A 17,004-nucleotide genomic window follows, 5' to 3' on the forward strand; every position below is an offset into this window, starting at 1 on the left:
CATGCGGACCTGCAGTCACTAGCTTATCAATTATTTGCAAAAAAAGATTTAATCACAATAATGGAAGGTTTTCAGACCTTTAATTTAACCTATTTTAAGAACCATGTCTCTGGTACCGTGCGCGACCATCGACATTTTTTTTCCTCCAGAACCACGAAGAGTTTTGAATAAGAACATTTATGTCTCTAAAGGGTGTTCTTGACAAAATTTGCTTCTTCCTTTCAGATGTGTCAAATCAAAATTCTTTGTTGCTGCCAACAATGCAAGTTACACAGAGAAGGCTCGTTGTTGTTGACCTCCTCTGACCTTCATGACCTTCTATTTTCGACCGGCTGCCGGGAGATTCCACGCCTCTCCCCGGAAGGTAAGCAGACTAGAATATTCCCATAGTTTTTTCTCCCTCTTAAGCTACCCAGACCCCTCTTCTAATTCCTTAAACTTATATATGGCAGAAGCAGTTGTAAGATGGAAGCACTTTGTTCAGAAATCAAGCACCCAAGCAATACGTACTGCAGCATTTTAATAGGCACGTTAAAATATTTGTACGGATATATAGTTTTAATATTGAAAGCAGCAGTAACGTTGGTTTGAAGAAAGTGCACAGGACGTTAATTCAATCATATAGGGCTACTTCAGAAAATCACTATTGACCATATCAACAAATTTGTGATTTCCTAGATTCAAAAAATGTATGTGTATATACCGTGCGTTCATTTCGATCTTCGGCCGAGAGATCGGGAGAAGCGTGGCGGGCGGCGCTGACGGAGATGCCGACATTTCCGGCCTGCAATGCCCGCTTATTTTTATGGACATATGCAGACATTTATATAAATATTGCAAAACGAGCACTAAACTGTGTTATAAGAGTACGGTTTTAATTTTAGTAGCTTAGTGGCTGTATGTGCTGATGATTTTGACACGCCCATCTCCTGTGAAACACGGCGTAGAGGCTTGTTTGGAGAACGTTCTAACGCTGCACCAATTTCATCGAGTTTGCTTCGGTTAGAATCCGTCGTTTTTGCTTAGGTGTTTTACAATTTAACGATCCAGTTTCTCGTAATTTAAGGACAAGATGTCTAACCATATCTCTATGTGGATGTGAAACGCCTGGGAATTTCTGTACAAATTGCCTACACACGTCTCGACACGAGTCTGTTTTCACGTAAGTGTCATACATAAAAAAATCTTTGTTCTAACGTGAACCTTGCGGTGGCATTCCAATCGTCTCACTGACACAACACACATACACACTGCAATAACACAAACAAGTAACGGCAAGTAACCAAGAATAACACTCTTGCGCACAGTTCGAAATTAACACGTTCTTGGTTTACATCTGCTCGCCACTAAATTCACAGCTCTGTCTTCATCTAATCGCGAAGGAACAAAGAACTCGAGCTCGGAGATTTCGGATTGCAAGGAAGCTCACGAAAACCATTGACTTTTAACGGTTTTGTCTGCAGCGTAATCTTGATACAGTGTTGCACATTCGAAACCTCCAAACGATCCCCATCGACACAAAACTCTTTCAAGGTAATAACTTAAGCAGTACGTTACTGGTCAAAACTATGATTAAAATGTTTTATTATCGGTGGCTCTTAACATCGTTTCTATAGCGTATTTATTTGTGTATATAAGGGCAGAACTTGGATGAATTACAGAAGAACTTTTGCGTGTTATAACACAGGTTAGTGCTCGTCTTTTGCAATATTTATATAATTGTCTGCGTATGTCCATAAAAATAAGCGGGCATTGCAGGCCGGAAATGTCGGCATCTCCGTCAGCGCCGCCCGCCACGCTTCTCCCGATCTCTCGGCCGAAGATCGAAATGAACGCACGGTACAACAGATAAAGAAACTCCATAATGTTGTCCTTTATGTTATTTAGATTGTTATTGATTGACTTCCCTCAACACAGTAGGAAGACCTTTTTCTTCGTCTTCTCAGCACTTATATTTCTTTAGATAAGTAGTTTCTGAATTATGAATTATTTAGTTCTATTATGCATTATTCAGAGGTTACAAAATAATTTCGATTTTCCAAAGTTAGTCTGTATTGTCCTAATAATATCTCGTCTCATTTCTGTCTCAGGGAATCAGTCCTACCCAAATTTCAAGTATAGTAATTTTAATTTGTGAAATGTGCTCAGTAGACTATTAATACAAATAATCCTACCCACGTCTTCTGACATTGACAATCAATTATTCTACCCTTCCCTTGTTTTCCCAAAAAGTAAGAGCTATAGGTCAGTCTTAATTACTGCTGAAAACAAACAATAAATATCTTCAACAATCAAGGGGCCCCGGGCTCGATACCGGGTGGAGGCACTTGGCACAGTTTTTCGGATTCCACTTGAAATTGTAAGACCAGTTCTGATTAGCTTTTCTGTGCATAAAGTGGACTTAAAACAACAGATCAAACAAACAATCAAACTTAGCAATCAATAAGTAATATATCTTATATAAGTAATATATCTGAAAAAGGATGTAAAATACAAGCTTTCATTAATTACACAATATAGAAATTAAGTAGATATACGATTCATTAATGTCGTACCAGCTGCTTGTTTATTTTCTATTAAAAATACTCATCCTTTCGCCCTTAAGGAAATATATATATTTTTTAAACAATAAAATATAACCCTTCTTTTACTAACCACATTGCATGTGGTTTGATTGATTGATTGATTTTGAATTTGTGGGCACTTCAATACACACTTCACATTTATCCTCCAACAATTAGACCTCCAACATGAAAATAATATATATCTCTATTTATAACGTAATTATTCAATTTTTAAAACTAGTTCATTCATTCAGTGCTTAACGCGAGCTAAGACTATACACTGTCTCTGAGGTCTAAAACATCCTTACACATTAAAGCTGAAGCTGTAAAGGGGGGACACTCAGCACACAGAAGGACAAACACAGGATAACGCAGCCCTACGGGAATGACGGAATCAACAAACTGATATCACACTATGATAAATGCTTGAATGGGCATTGGAAAGTAGAGTAAATTATGTAGTTATCTGTTCCATAAATGTTTTTGCACATATTACTTGCAGTTTGTGTTTTACACCTAAAGGTTCCTTTTTTCTGAATGACCTTCATATACTATACAGAACAAAACATAAATATATCCTGGGAAACTGTTGCTTCTCCCCTGTTCCCTGTCCCCTGTTTCACGTCTCGCAACATCTACGTCGTTTTAATTAACAAGAATTATATTTTTTAAGTGATTTTAACAAAAAAAGAGGATAAAAGTACAATGAAAATATATGTTCAATAAAAGAAAGCGTACATTACTTTCAATTATTGGGGTGGCAATAAGATTTACTCCCGTTCCATCGCTTCCCGATCCATCGCTCCTGATAACGAAAGTGTTTTTTCTGGGTCAGGTTTTCCCGATCCATCTGTAACGACCGCCATGTTAGGCAGATTTAAGTTGTATATTGGCATTTACCTTATTCGTATACTTTCAAGTTAAGAACTTGGATTAAATTATTTATACTTAATTGTTTTTATAATTCATGTATATATTCACGATTTATCTTATGTTATAATATTATTCGCGTATTTTTGCAACATTTATTCAGAATTTATAGGCTAATAATTATCCCAAATAATATATGCAACGTTTTCATTGTTTAAGCACAAGTTAAATACATCTCTTCTTAATATCGATTTTTGTTCAACAATGTACCAGATTGAAGAAATTTGTCTTCGTTATAAACTAAATCTTTATTTAATCATTTTTATGTGCAAGGGCAAATATGATTTATTTGATAAAAATCAGTTTAGTTATTTCTATATAGTTTAACATTGTAATATTATAGCAAAGTATTTCTCCCTCGTTTTCAATGAAATATCGTTTTTCTATTGGCTGTTTATGTTAGTAGTGGGGGAACCACGCTTCGTGTTCTTGGCGATGTAAAAACTTCCACGTTGGCATTTTTAATTGTTGCCAACCACAATCAAAGCTTAGTATCTATAATTAACATTGATGTGTTGTATAAATTATCAGTTTTTCTTGTGTTATTTTATGTTATGAGTTTGTATTGGAAGTTAGAACAATCTGTTATGCTGCGCCTCGCGCTTGAGGTAGCAGTTGAGGTCTTGCTATTAACGGTGAAGGCGGTGCGCGGATTCTGTCGTGATAAATAAGTTACTCATCACTGCCTACAAGCGAGCAGGACCCAACACATTATATTTTTGGCTTGTGCGAATAAGTATGTACGCGCGCGATTCGTGATTAAAGATTTTGGACATTTTAATTATAAAGTATTTGGAATTTTATTTACTGTCACGTGTCGCAATTCGGTGGTTTCCTTCCTGGAGGAAGGGTGGATCGTCTTAATCCCGAACCCTGGGTGAGAACTGGTGCTCCCAACTGACCAGCCGGAGCAAGGAGTGGTGGCACGTTGCGTTGCATTTTGTGGTGCCGCAACGTGGGGCGTTGCATTTTGTGGCAGCCAGCCGTGGGGCATTGCGTTGCACATCGCTTCCGAAAATAAGGAAATGAACACTCACAGAATTTATATAAAAATCTGTGCCACACGCACAAACAAAACTAAGAAACGTTGTTAATAAATAAATATGTAAAAAGAAGTAAATAAACTACTGAGCATTTCGTAATAATAATCTACTGTGCCACCCTTCTGCCATATTGTTTGTTTTTTGCTTCTGTCCATACCAATTACACATCTCATTAACAGTGTCATTATCAAACCACTGTTGCCCAAACTAGTAAGGGTGTGCGGGACAGAATTCTTTGTTCGGTGCGGGATCGGAAGGGGAAATTTTTTAAATCCCGACGAAAAAAATTCGTATTTTCCGGACAAAGTCGGTTTTTTTTTCTGGACGGGAAATGTTCGAAATTTCCAGAAGCTCTAGATTGTTTTTCCATTGCTGGTACAAAAAATAACGATTTCCGATAATTGCAGACATTTTCATAGGAGAAAACATTGAGAAATAACGACATTTTAAAATTACTATTCGGTATTTCCCGACTGCTCGGGATCGCGAAAAGTCGGGAAGTCATTTCCCGAAGTCGGGATCGGGACGGATTTTTTTCCCCCGATCCCGGTCTCGACTTCTCGGGATCCAGCACACCCCTACAAAGCAGTCATAGAACTTTTGCAGTAAATCTATATCCGGTGAGGTATCCATTATTTTTAACCAACCATCGTCGACATCCGAAGGTGGCAAGAACCTAACCTAATCTAACCTTTTGTGACTCTTCTGGGGCGATGAATCGGGAACACTTGACCCGGAAAAACAACTTTCCTTATCAGGAGCGATGGGTGGGGACAAACCACTCTCACTTTTCGAGAAGCGATGTATAGGGAACCGATGGAACTTGAAGACACCCGCAATAATAATGTTATTATAATAACAACGTTACTTCACTCATTTTCTGGATAATTTACCTGATGTCTCTAATTCCGAACCCTAGGCTGAATTTCGCACACAATGACTAACCAGGAAAGCACGTAGAAATATAGGTTTTGTATTCGCAGTTTAAGGCAGCTGGAACAATCAGAACGTGTTATATTTAGAGCGCTCGAGTTACTTTGTCGTTAAGATTTTAGATATCTTTCCTGGTTAGAATTATATTTTCACAAATTTATGACATCCTAAATTTTGTAAACGGTTTACGAAACGCGTTTCTATTGTCGATTTAGCAGAGAAAGATGCTGACTACTACGAAACTAGCATTTTCATAGCACACGCAAGAAATGGTGTTAATACGTTAAGCAATCAATAACGAAATTCTGTTCGGACACAACTATACTCAAACTTTTGGCAGTGAATTGTCCCATGCAGAATGGCCTGAAGTTCTCACAACCATATGATCTAAATAAAAAAATAATATACTTTGTATTCAATATTTAGTGTATAGTTTGTGCACGCCACCCCAGAATTTGTAAACAAATGGTTTGCCAGCAATTTGTAATTCAACGTGGTTGTGCCAAGTTCACGCCAGCTTTAAACTGATCAAACCGTGTCAATGTTTAGTGCATAATTTGTGCTAATTTGAACACGCCCTTCTAATTGTGTGTTTTGGTGTGTGTGAATAAACGAACACCTTCCCCCCCACACACACACACAAAGAGAGAGAGAGAGAGAGAGAGAGAGAGATAGTGAGAGAGGGAGAGATAGTGAGAGAGAGAGATAGTGAGTGAGAGAGAGAGATAGTGAGTGAGAGAGAGATAGTGAGAGAGAGAGAGAGATAGTGAGTGAGAGAGAGAGAGATAAACTTTTCTAATAACAATCTTTAATTCACTTTTATACTAGCTATATTCTTGAGGGGATAATGGAAATTCAGTACAGCAATGACTGGAATTGAAGTTTCACTTGCTTTCGTGGCGGTCTGGTTATCACAGCGTTCTACGACGCTCCGGGTTCCAGATTCTATTCCCGGCCTGGGTATAAATGTTATTTGCGAGTGTTCCTTCGTCAATTCTCATAATATCATCATTCTTCCTTATCTTTGCGATTGATATAAGTGGCACAAAAGTGAAATATAATTAAGCAAATGAGCAAAATTAGAAATTGTAGATTTGATCAAAAGGCACAATATATTAAATTTAATTTATAGATACGTAGATTACAATTATTAATAAACAAATTCGTTGTCGATCTCCCATATATTTTTTAAAATATTTTGTATGTATGTATGTAATCAATACATAAATGGTTTTTATTTGTAGAATATTTAGATTGGTTTATTATTTTGATATGAATTATTATTTTGTTAATTCTATGAATAGAAGCTTTTCGTAGTATACGTTTGAGCATTGACATCTGTGTACGGTATTAAATCGAGCAAGATTAAAACACAGCAGCTTCGAGATGAAATTCTACACCTCGTTATTTTATACTTTCAGTTATGCCATCAAATACAGCAGTAAAGACTAAATATTTAAAGTATTTAAAATTCTACATTGGTTGGACTAAGTATTGTTCCATTTTTAATTTAAAATGTATTTCATATAATACAATTACAGGATATTATCAATGATTTAAATTTTAATGAACGTGCCTGGTATAAAAACATAAATATCATGCATATTTTTCTTCCTTTTGAGCGAGAGAGGCAGGCGAACGATTAAGCAAATACCATCCCAGAAAACTGACAATGTTTTAGTCCAGTTGCTTGTATTGAATCCAATATTTCCCTGTGTTTTTTGTTCAGGCAACACACAAATGTGCTCTCTGGAAGCGCTCTTCTTCAAATATTAGTTGACCTGCGGCTCAGGGCTTCACTATGCGCATTCCAGCCAGAAAATTAGAAGCAACTGCTGGAAAAGCAGTGGTTAATCTGGGTGGTAGAATTAATTCACTAGGAATTCCTTTGTATTTTGTTTATCTAGCGTTGCTAGTCTAGTTCAAGCTCATTGTGACGTAGGGCATGGATGGTAATTAGACGAAAGAACAAAATGAAAGGAAAACCAAATCTCCAAGCCGAAACTAGAATCTAAATCTCTTCTCAGAACATTCAAACAACTGATCTACCTATACAGAGAATGTGAATGAAGGAATCCTCTATCTTTGATATGCGTACGATAGCTATACATGGTGAATCTAAAACAAATAGACAGATTAAACGCTCTATAATCGTTTGTTCTCGAAAACTTTTTGTTTTATTAGGAAGCATTTAATACTGTTTTGTAGAGAAAGTCTTCAAGTTTATGAATTCCGATTTTCGTTTGTTTTCTTGACGTCAGCATCACGTGAACGCCCTTGACCTAAGTCGAGCAGCTTGAACTTGCAAAATCGAATTCTATTACTGTCGTACAGCGTAGTTTTAGAACACGGTATGGCTAAGAAGGCAGTCCATCTACGATGGGAGCAAGAAATTTGATGAAACTGTTTGTCTGTGCAAGGAAAAAAGTCCAGTTTGTAGAGAACTGAACTATCGCATTGATATCTGTCGTGTTACAAAAGGGTCACACGTAGAACATTTGTAACTTAGCCATGTAAACTTATATACATACTCTTCCATCCACGTGGGGCCTCTCCGATTGCGCAGTGGTAGCGTCGTCGCCTTGTAATCAAGTGTTCCCTGGTTCGATACCCGGTGGAGGCAGATAGTGGGATTCTACTTTGTACTGTAGGTCCTGTCTTGATTAGCCTATCTCTGCATAAAGCGGACTTAAAACACCAATTCATTCAATCAATCAATCTTCCAAACATGTAAGTTGCAGCCACGTTATTAAAAACATTTTTTTCTGTAAAACTTTGAAACTTCCTATTTCTTTTAGACTCACCGTGTATATTCGTATATGTGGCGTTTTATTTTCGGCAAAAATGGCAGGGTAATATTTTATTGGTCCGATGTTTACATAATTTTTCGAACTTGCTTCATTAAGGCAGAATACTTCGTTTATAAAATTTTCAGTTGTTTACACTAGCACATCGTGGAATATGAACAATATGTAACAATAATTTACTAATTTATATTTTACAGCTTGAGTGTACTATTTGACATTATTGTCGTCATTGAGTAGATTTGATGAATGTAGAACTAAATATATAACTTCGTGAACTTAAAACACATGTGAATTTTACTACGGAAATGCACAGTTTATAACGGTCAAATATTGAGTGACAAGTAATTAATCTAATTGCCCGTTAGTATGAATTAATTGCAAATTAATAATATTAATATCCGTCGCGAATACAGGTGTCTAGCGAACTGTCTTAGCCAGCACTAGCTTGCTCAACCACCGTTTTCGCCCGAATTCGGATTTACATGCATTCTTATGGGAATATCAAGAAAAATGCAACTTCTAAACCAATGGACCGAATTGGATGAGATTTCAACCAGCGGAAGAACACATCATCAAAGTACTGTTTCCAGGATTTGAGCCTAATCAGAACAGAAATACGGGAGTTATGATTTATTAAAGATTCATCGCCGAATTGAAAGGGAGGCGCTACCCTACCGAGTTGTTCTTGCTTTTCGTGACTGAATACAAAAGAGGAAGAGTTAGCCTAATCTCTGCGCGAGGAGCTGCTGCCAGAGGTTAAGGACCTGAGTGAGCATTGGCCAGGATAGGAGGACAACGGTCAAAGCACCAGAAACAATAAACAAGCACCTGATCATAGAGGGTAGCGCGTCACCTCGTTCAAATCTGGAATAAAAGGGATGATTTGGGACAGTTTGCCACAGTTTTGCCTACAATCACCACCGGAGTGTGAGCTACGCGCGACCGAGCTGCGAGTTGCAAGCAGACTCGAAGTCTGGATTTGTTTTTCCTCGAGTGAGTGTTTCAGAGCCATGGAGTAGAGCAAAGTAGAATCAGGGGGTCCTCCTCCCCTTGCCGTCAACGCATCCGTGCACATACGTGTGGTTATGTGAGAATAACGCCAGACACGTCCACCTGTGTCAATCGTCCGAAACAACGTCCAAAGTAGTGAAAGTTAATAACATTTGATATCCATGTGAAACCGCGAATGGCTCATCGCGTACGTTCGTCTCATCGCCCAAGTCACGTATCTGTACTTACGAGTGACCGCGAAGAACTGACCTATTAATGCGCAAGTTGTCGTATGGATTCGACAGTGAACGAGTGAAGCCAGGATCCGATGAGGCCAGATGGAGCTGCCGACTGATCCACTTTCGCCAACCAGAATAACCGTGAAGTGCAACACTGGAGTGTGGAGGCCTTCCAGAACTGTAGGACCACTTTCACCCAACCCAGGTCAGAGGGAATGCAGCTAAGGTAAGATCCAACCATGTGCGTGTGTGAGAAAGATGACGACTATCTACCGCGAATCTGCGTGAATCAAATCATTGCTTAACTTAAATCAGTGCTATGGCAACCCTAGACATCTGTTTTCCGACGGAGTAATCAATTTAAAGATGAGAGTTTATGTTAACAGCAACAATAATTCATTGAAATATATTTATACCTTTAGAAAAGATAGAAGGGGTTCGCACAAGGAACAATTATTCACTTTATACTTAAAATCCTAAACGATAAATTGTAATAGGCAATGTAGCCAAGACATAGCAAGAGTATGGTCAAAGTAGTAATTAATCTAACCTTTGTAATTGTCATATTGTCGCAATATGCCATAGAATGAGAGAATGAATGTGAGATCGAGTGAAAGAGGGCAAAATGTAATGTGTATTTATCTGTGCTTTAATATATATGTATATTCAGAAACACCGTAGTATTATGTAACGTCATTTCAGGTATTTAAAATCAAATCCTCCTAGGTTTATTCTCGGTAACTCCGACTGTTAGGCACTTATCCTGACCGTATTATAATTCATGTAATGTTTAATTCGCCCAGCAGGTGAGGCGAGCGATTCTTCGTTGTTGCGTTGCTAAGCTCAGTTCAGTTGAGTTAGTTGAGTTAATTAGTTATTTATTAAATTAGCAGCACGTGACAAAATATGGCGCCCGAACATTCGACGAGTAGGCAAATAAGAAAGTAGGCAAGTAAAATAGTACGCCGAATAATCGACGAGTATGTGAATAGATTTGTAGGCATATAAAAAGTTGCCCGAACAAGCGACGAGTAGGCAAATAAGATAAGTAGGGGTGTAAAAAGTAGGCCCGAATAATCGACGAATAGGCAAATAGAAGAGTAGGCAAATAGGAAGCAAATAGGAATTAGGCTCGTAGAACGATGTTACAGGCAGGCTAGTAAGGAACCTGGAGGTCACGAGTATTCTAATTAGTTGCTTATCTACCAATGTGAATTTTATTAAGGTTGATTGTAATGGTTAACAATCAGTTATGTCTATTACCCAAGGGGATTTAATACTTGTTTTTAAAGAGAGGGTCTTCAGCCTACGAATGTCTACGACAGGGTACCAGAATTTAACGCTAAGGGGGAACTAAGATTTTTTTGTTGAAAGTTAAATAATTGGAACCTGTAACTGAAAATCCTGATAAGAATCTATAAAGACGTGTTCATTTAAAGTATTAACGTGTAATTTGTACGGTGATTTTAATTAACTGAATATGCAATCGATGTGTAGCTAGAACCATTTTGTGTGTTTTTTATGGTGTAATAGTGAAAATACTTTGTTGCGACTATAGCATTTTTCCGTAGCAGAATTATTAGAGAATCTTATTATTTTATTAACAATGGGCGTTATTAACTTCGGACGATAAAGGACAAAAGGACACGCGTTATGACACGGAAGCAGGTGAGGGGTGCGATCCCCGGGATCTGAAACCAGAAACCAGGAAAAGAATTTTGATATCTTTTTCCTTCGGCGATAGCAAGCCACGAGAAGAAGAAGAAGAAGAAGAAGAAGAAGAAGGGAGAGAGGCATGCTAAGGAGAACTCGACGCCGCCAGCGATTAGCCGACAATACGATGGACCGCCCAGAGGTTGAGCATTCCACAGACGCAGGCGCTTCGCCAACCAGCAACATCGATAAGGATCTAGGGAAAGATCAGTCGGTAACAGGGTTGCCAGTTCCAGAGAATATGGACGTGCAGGCCATGTTCTCTCAGCTAATCAGCTATATCCAAGCCAGAGATGAAGAAAGAGAACAGAAGAGGAAGAGAGAAGAAGAAGAAAGGCGGAAGATAGAGGCTGCCGAAAGGAGAGAAGAAGAAGAAAGATTGGATCGCCGTTTCCAAGTGCTGCTATCAAAAATTGACCAAATGAAGGATTTCCAAATCACGCAACGGAGAAGAAATGAGGACGAAGAGATTCGCCGATTGGAGGCAACGTCCAGGGATGCGAACCCAACTCCTTTGCTCGTCGCAGCAGACGTGACCAACCAGCTGACCTGTCAATCAGCACCAACTTCCTTAGATCGCCAAGCAGCGCGTGACGTCATCGGCCGGAGCGGGAGTCCGCCGAGCTTGAACGCTTTCGCCCAGCAGGAGACACGCAGTGTTTCCAACCCGGAGTCGAATACTCGCGGAATCTTCTCAAAAGTCGGCATAGATAATTTTCAAACGTACAACCCCGATCACGACGAGACTTTACCGTCAATGTTCATAAGGGACTTCAAGGAAGATTGTTTGTTGTACGGTGTCGATAGCCCAGACTGCTTGAGGCTAATGCGAAAATTACTCAGAGGGAGTGCAAGGATCTGGCTAGAGCAGCGGAATCCACAATTTAATAGCTTTGAAGAGTTTGAACAAGCATTTCTGCAACAATTTCAAGGTCGCCAGCTAGTAGAACGCAAAATCACTTTGCTTAGAAATCGCAGGTTTGATGAGAGCCAGAAAATCACCTATAAACAATTCTTTTGGCAGCGAGTGAGTGATTTCCACGCCCTGAAGCCCGGGATTGAGCCAGTTGAAATGTTAGCCGCAATACGCGCAATGTTTCCACATTATGTGCAACGTCAGCTAACCGGAGACGCACTTTCCAACCTGGACACGATGTCGATGATTCTTTGCGATTTGGACGCGCTGGAGCAAGAGAAACGAGCATCCTGGGAAAACAAGAATCACAGGAGAAAGTATGGAAATTTTGATGAAGGAAGGGAAAGGGGAATCCCGAAAGTAAATTTGGCAACAAACAGTAGTCGGAGACAGAACTCTGGGAGGAACAATAGAGAAGCTTATCCCCAGCGAGGCCAGTACAGCAATCACCGCCCACAACAGCAACACTTCCGAGACGATAGGGATGGAGAAAACGCGAGATGGCAACACTGCCGGGGTCAAGACAACCCGAGTCAAGTTGAGAGGAATCGTGCTGTGAATGCGGTTAGAACAGTCGTGGCCCCACAGACTACTGCTAATTTACCCGACTGGAATAGACCGTCTACTAGCCGTAACTTGGACTCACTCTCCCCGGATTACCAACCTAGACGAAGTGGACTGAGTCATGAACAGCGATCTCTGGAGCAGATAACCGATATTCAAGGCCCGACGGGAGACTAGAAGACTCCTTTGTCAGTCCGGCTCATGTCAAAGGAGACACTGAAGAAAATATTGCACTAGAGCCACCCCGATTGTAAAGTAAACAATAGGAAAATTAGAGATTTTTTTTATATTAAAAGGCAAAAAATGTAGACCTTTCTTATAATTAATGCAAGAAGTATGCAAACATATGTGTGAGAGGGAGCAAGTTGCAAACCAAATATTTACTTATATCTTATTTAGCTTATTAGTCAGTATTCATTTATTATGTATAAAACTACAGGGTGTATCCAAAGTTAGTAGGTATGTGGTAATATACTTTGAGATTCTGATGTTAAAATGTACTTTATATTGTATTCTTGTATACGTTATCATATTCGTATATATTCTCATAACTATAGTACAATTGCAGAAAGTATAACTTCATTCTAATGTTGAGTTAAAAGTTATACAGTCCAGGGTTCGAGTCCCTATTCAGACGCCTATGTGTGCGATCATTAACAAATATCATTAATATGTGGTATGAATTTTTTCCTGTCACTCGCAAGTTCGCTCTGAAAAAAATTCATAATTAAAAGGAGGGGAATGTTATAACGGTCAAATATTGAGTGACAAGTAATTAATCTAATTGCCCGTTAGTATGAATTAATTGCAATTAATAATATTAATATCCGTCGCGAATACAGGTGTCTAGCGAACTGTCTTAGCCAACACTAGCTTGCTCAACCACCGTTTTCGCCCGAATTCGGATTTACATGCATTCTTATGGGAATATCAAGAAAAATGCAACTTCTAAACCAATGGACCGAATTGGATGAGATTTCAACCAGCGGAAGAACACATCATCAAAGTACTGTTTCCAGGATTTGAGCCTAATCAGAACAGAAATACGGGAGTTATGATTTATTAAAGATTCATCGCCGAATTGAAAGGGAGGCGCTACCCTACCGAGTTGTTCTTGCTTTTCGTGACTGAATACAAAAGAGGAAGAGTTAGCCTAATCTCTGCGCGAGGAGCTGCTGCCAGAGGTTAAGGACCTGAGTGAGCATTGGCCAGGATAGGAGGACAACGGTCAAAGCACCAGAAACAATAAACAAGCACCTGATCATAGAGGGTAGCGCGTCACCTCGTTCAAATCTGGAATAAAAGGGATGATTTGGGACAGTTTGCCACAGTTTTGCCTACAATCACCACCGGAGTGTGAGCTACGCGCGACCGAGCTGCGAGTTGCAAGCAGACTCGAAGTCTGGATTTGTTTTTCCTCGAGTGAGTGTTTCAGAGCCATGGAGTAGAGCAAAGTAGAATCAGGGGGTCCTCCTCCCCTTGCCGTCAACGCATCCGTGCACATACGTGTGGTTATGTGAGAATAACGCCAGACACGTCCACCTGTGTCAATCGTCCGAAACAACGTCCAAAGTAGTGAAAGTTAATAACATTTGATATCCATGTGAAACCGCGAATGGCTCATCGCGTACGTTCGTCTCATCGCCCAAGTCACGTATCTGTACTTACGAGTGACCGCGAAGAACTGACCTATTAATGCGCAAGTTGTCGTATGGATTCGACAGTGAACGAGTGAAGCCAGGATCCGATGAGGCCAGATGGAGCTGCCGACTGATCCACTTTCGCCAACCAGAATAACCGTGAAGTGCAACACTGGAGTGTGGAGGCCTTCCAGAACTGTAGGACCACTTTCACCCAACCCAGGTCAGAGGGAATGCAGCTAAGGTAAGATCCAACCATGTGCGTGTGTGAGAAAGATGACGACTATCTACCGCGAATCTGCGTGAATCAAATCATTGCTTAACTTAAATCAGTGCTATGGCAACCCTAGACATCTGTTTTCCGACGGAGTAATCAATTTAAAGATGAGAGTTTATGTTAACAGCAACAATAATTCATTGAAATATATTTATACCTTTAGAAAAGATAGAAGGGGTTCGCACAAGGAACAATTATTCACTTTATACTTAAAATCCTAAACGATAAATTGTAATAGGCAATGTAGCCAAGACATAGCAAGAGTATGGTCAAAGTAGTAATTAATCTAACCTTTGTAATTGTCATATTGTCGCAATATGCCATAGAATGAGAGAATGAATGTGAGATCGAGTGAAAGAGGGCAAAATGTAATGTGTATTTATCTGTGCTTTAATATATATGTATATTCAGAAACACCGTAGTATTATGTAACGTCATTTCAGGTATTTAAAATCAAATCCTCCTAGGTTTATTCTCGGTAACTCCGACTGTTAGGCACTTATCCTGACCGTATTATAATTCATGTAGTGTTTAATTCGCCCAGCAGGTGAGGCGAAAGATTCTTCGTTGTTGCGTTGCTAAGCTCAGCTCAGTTGAGTTAGTTGAGTTAATTAGTTATTTATTAAATTAGCAGCACGTGACAAGTTCTTCCTTGGAATTATATAAGTAATTGGAAAATCTCAGGCTTAAGTTACAGCATAAACGTTAATAGAACTGGAGTTTATGCTGAAAATATAGTGGGATGTCAGTGCCAATTTTTATATTTTATTAAATTATTATTATCATCATCATTATTACACTGGCAGTTGTACCTCTGTAGATTTGCAATGAAAATACTTATAAAAGTTGAACTGATTCAATGAATTATGATTTACAAGGGAATCGTGCACAGGACCTCTGGTGCTGTGATACGGCAATCAAGGCAATCACTGTTTGGCACCAAAATTTCCATATGAACTAAACATTGAGATTTGATATTATTTATCATGATTAGGCAAGTAACTGGTGGTTATATTCCATGTTAAATTCATTGTTTCGTTTTTATACCGAATGAAAATTTTCTCAATTTGGTTGAGCATGTGGAGTATTGCCCACCTCAGACCCACCCCCTGTCATTGCAATCGTCGCCCCTGGTTAGTATTTGTGAATATATGTACGTAAGCAATAATACTAATATTAATAATAATAACCCATGTTTCAATAGTCAGTGAAGTCCTACCGACTGCAGGCCTTACTTTCACATGCCCCAGCAGAGGGAGGAGATTGTTCAACCAGTGACGGGGTGACGTGTGGTCAGCACGACAAACCCCCAGTCGTTGTTGAAGGTTTCCGTGACCGGATTACGCTACTCATTCGTATCTCCCTAGTTTCCTCACGATGGTGGGTGGCCACCTGTCCCATACACAGGCCGAAAAGTTGTTATGTTTTCCCAAAAGAGACGAACCAACGCGCGTCCTTTAGTCTGAGCTCAAAGCTTACGCCTTAGACCGCACGTCCACGTTGCGGGACATACGTAAGTAAGCATATTCACGTACACCCTCAGAGTACCGTTTTTTCACGGAAATAACTCGTGTGCACAAATTTCTTCATTTAGTTTATTTCTTATTGCATGTAAATTCACTTATTGACTAATATTTTCAATTTAAAAACAATAAAAAAAATCAGTGATTATATTATTTGTACTTTTAAGTAAAGTTTTCCTGTCTGTTTACATTGTCCAATATGGTAACTTTATACTAGTCACGTGTTAACTATTCGTCTACTTCTACTCTTACAAGAGTTCCTTATTTGAACGTTCCAAGAGTCAGAACACTATTTCTATATAGCGACTGCCGACCTCCGTGGCGGAGTGGTTAACACAGCTCCATACGACGCCAGGTGTTTCGGGTTCGAATCCCTGCGTGGGCATGGCTTTTCTTTGTGAATATCCCTTAATCAATATGATCACTCATCCTCATCTTTGCAATGAACCAAAAGGAGCAGAAAACAAAGTTAAATAAACTAAAACAAGTAAATCAATTTAATTAGACCGATCGCATGAAGTGTTAGACCTTCGATCTATCATCCGGGGTTTGATTTTCGGTTTGGACAAGGGTTATCTTTGTAAGTATGCCTTCATCAATTCCATCTCATCCTCATGTTAATGATCAGCTAACATTGGCAGAAAAGAGGCATAAAATAAAAAAATATATAAATACAAGTAAAGACGATTCTGGTACACTTGTCGATAGCATAAAAATGTAAGAAAAAAGCAACATAAAAATGAAAGTGTTGTGCACAAATTAACATTGATTCGTGTCCGTATTTTTCTTAAATACTTAATCTTGACGTTTTACGTACTATTAATGGATTAAATAAAATTATTTGGAAGGAATTTCCTCATTATTA

The 17,004-nt window shown here is 39.1% G+C and overlaps 1 protein-coding gene across 1 annotated transcript in view; it reads left to right on the plus strand.

Annotated features, from left to right (window-relative positions):
* The window catches only part of LOC145980182 (dipeptidase 1-like), a 319,741-nt gene that overhangs the window by 111,502 nt on the left and 191,235 nt on the right, over nt 1-17,004 (plus strand). Inside the window, exon 2 of the mRNA XM_083113214.1 lies at nt 226-364. Coding sequence (XP_082969340.1) covers nt 226-364 — 139 coding nt within the window. The remainder of the gene's footprint in view (nt 1-225; nt 365-17,004) is intronic.

Source organism: Lepisma saccharinum, chromosome 27, assembly GCF_977018435.1.
Source record: "Lepisma saccharinum chromosome 27, izLepSacc3.1, whole genome shotgun sequence".
NCBI lineage: Eukaryota > Metazoa > Arthropoda > Insecta > Zygentoma > Lepismatidae > Lepisma > Lepisma saccharinum.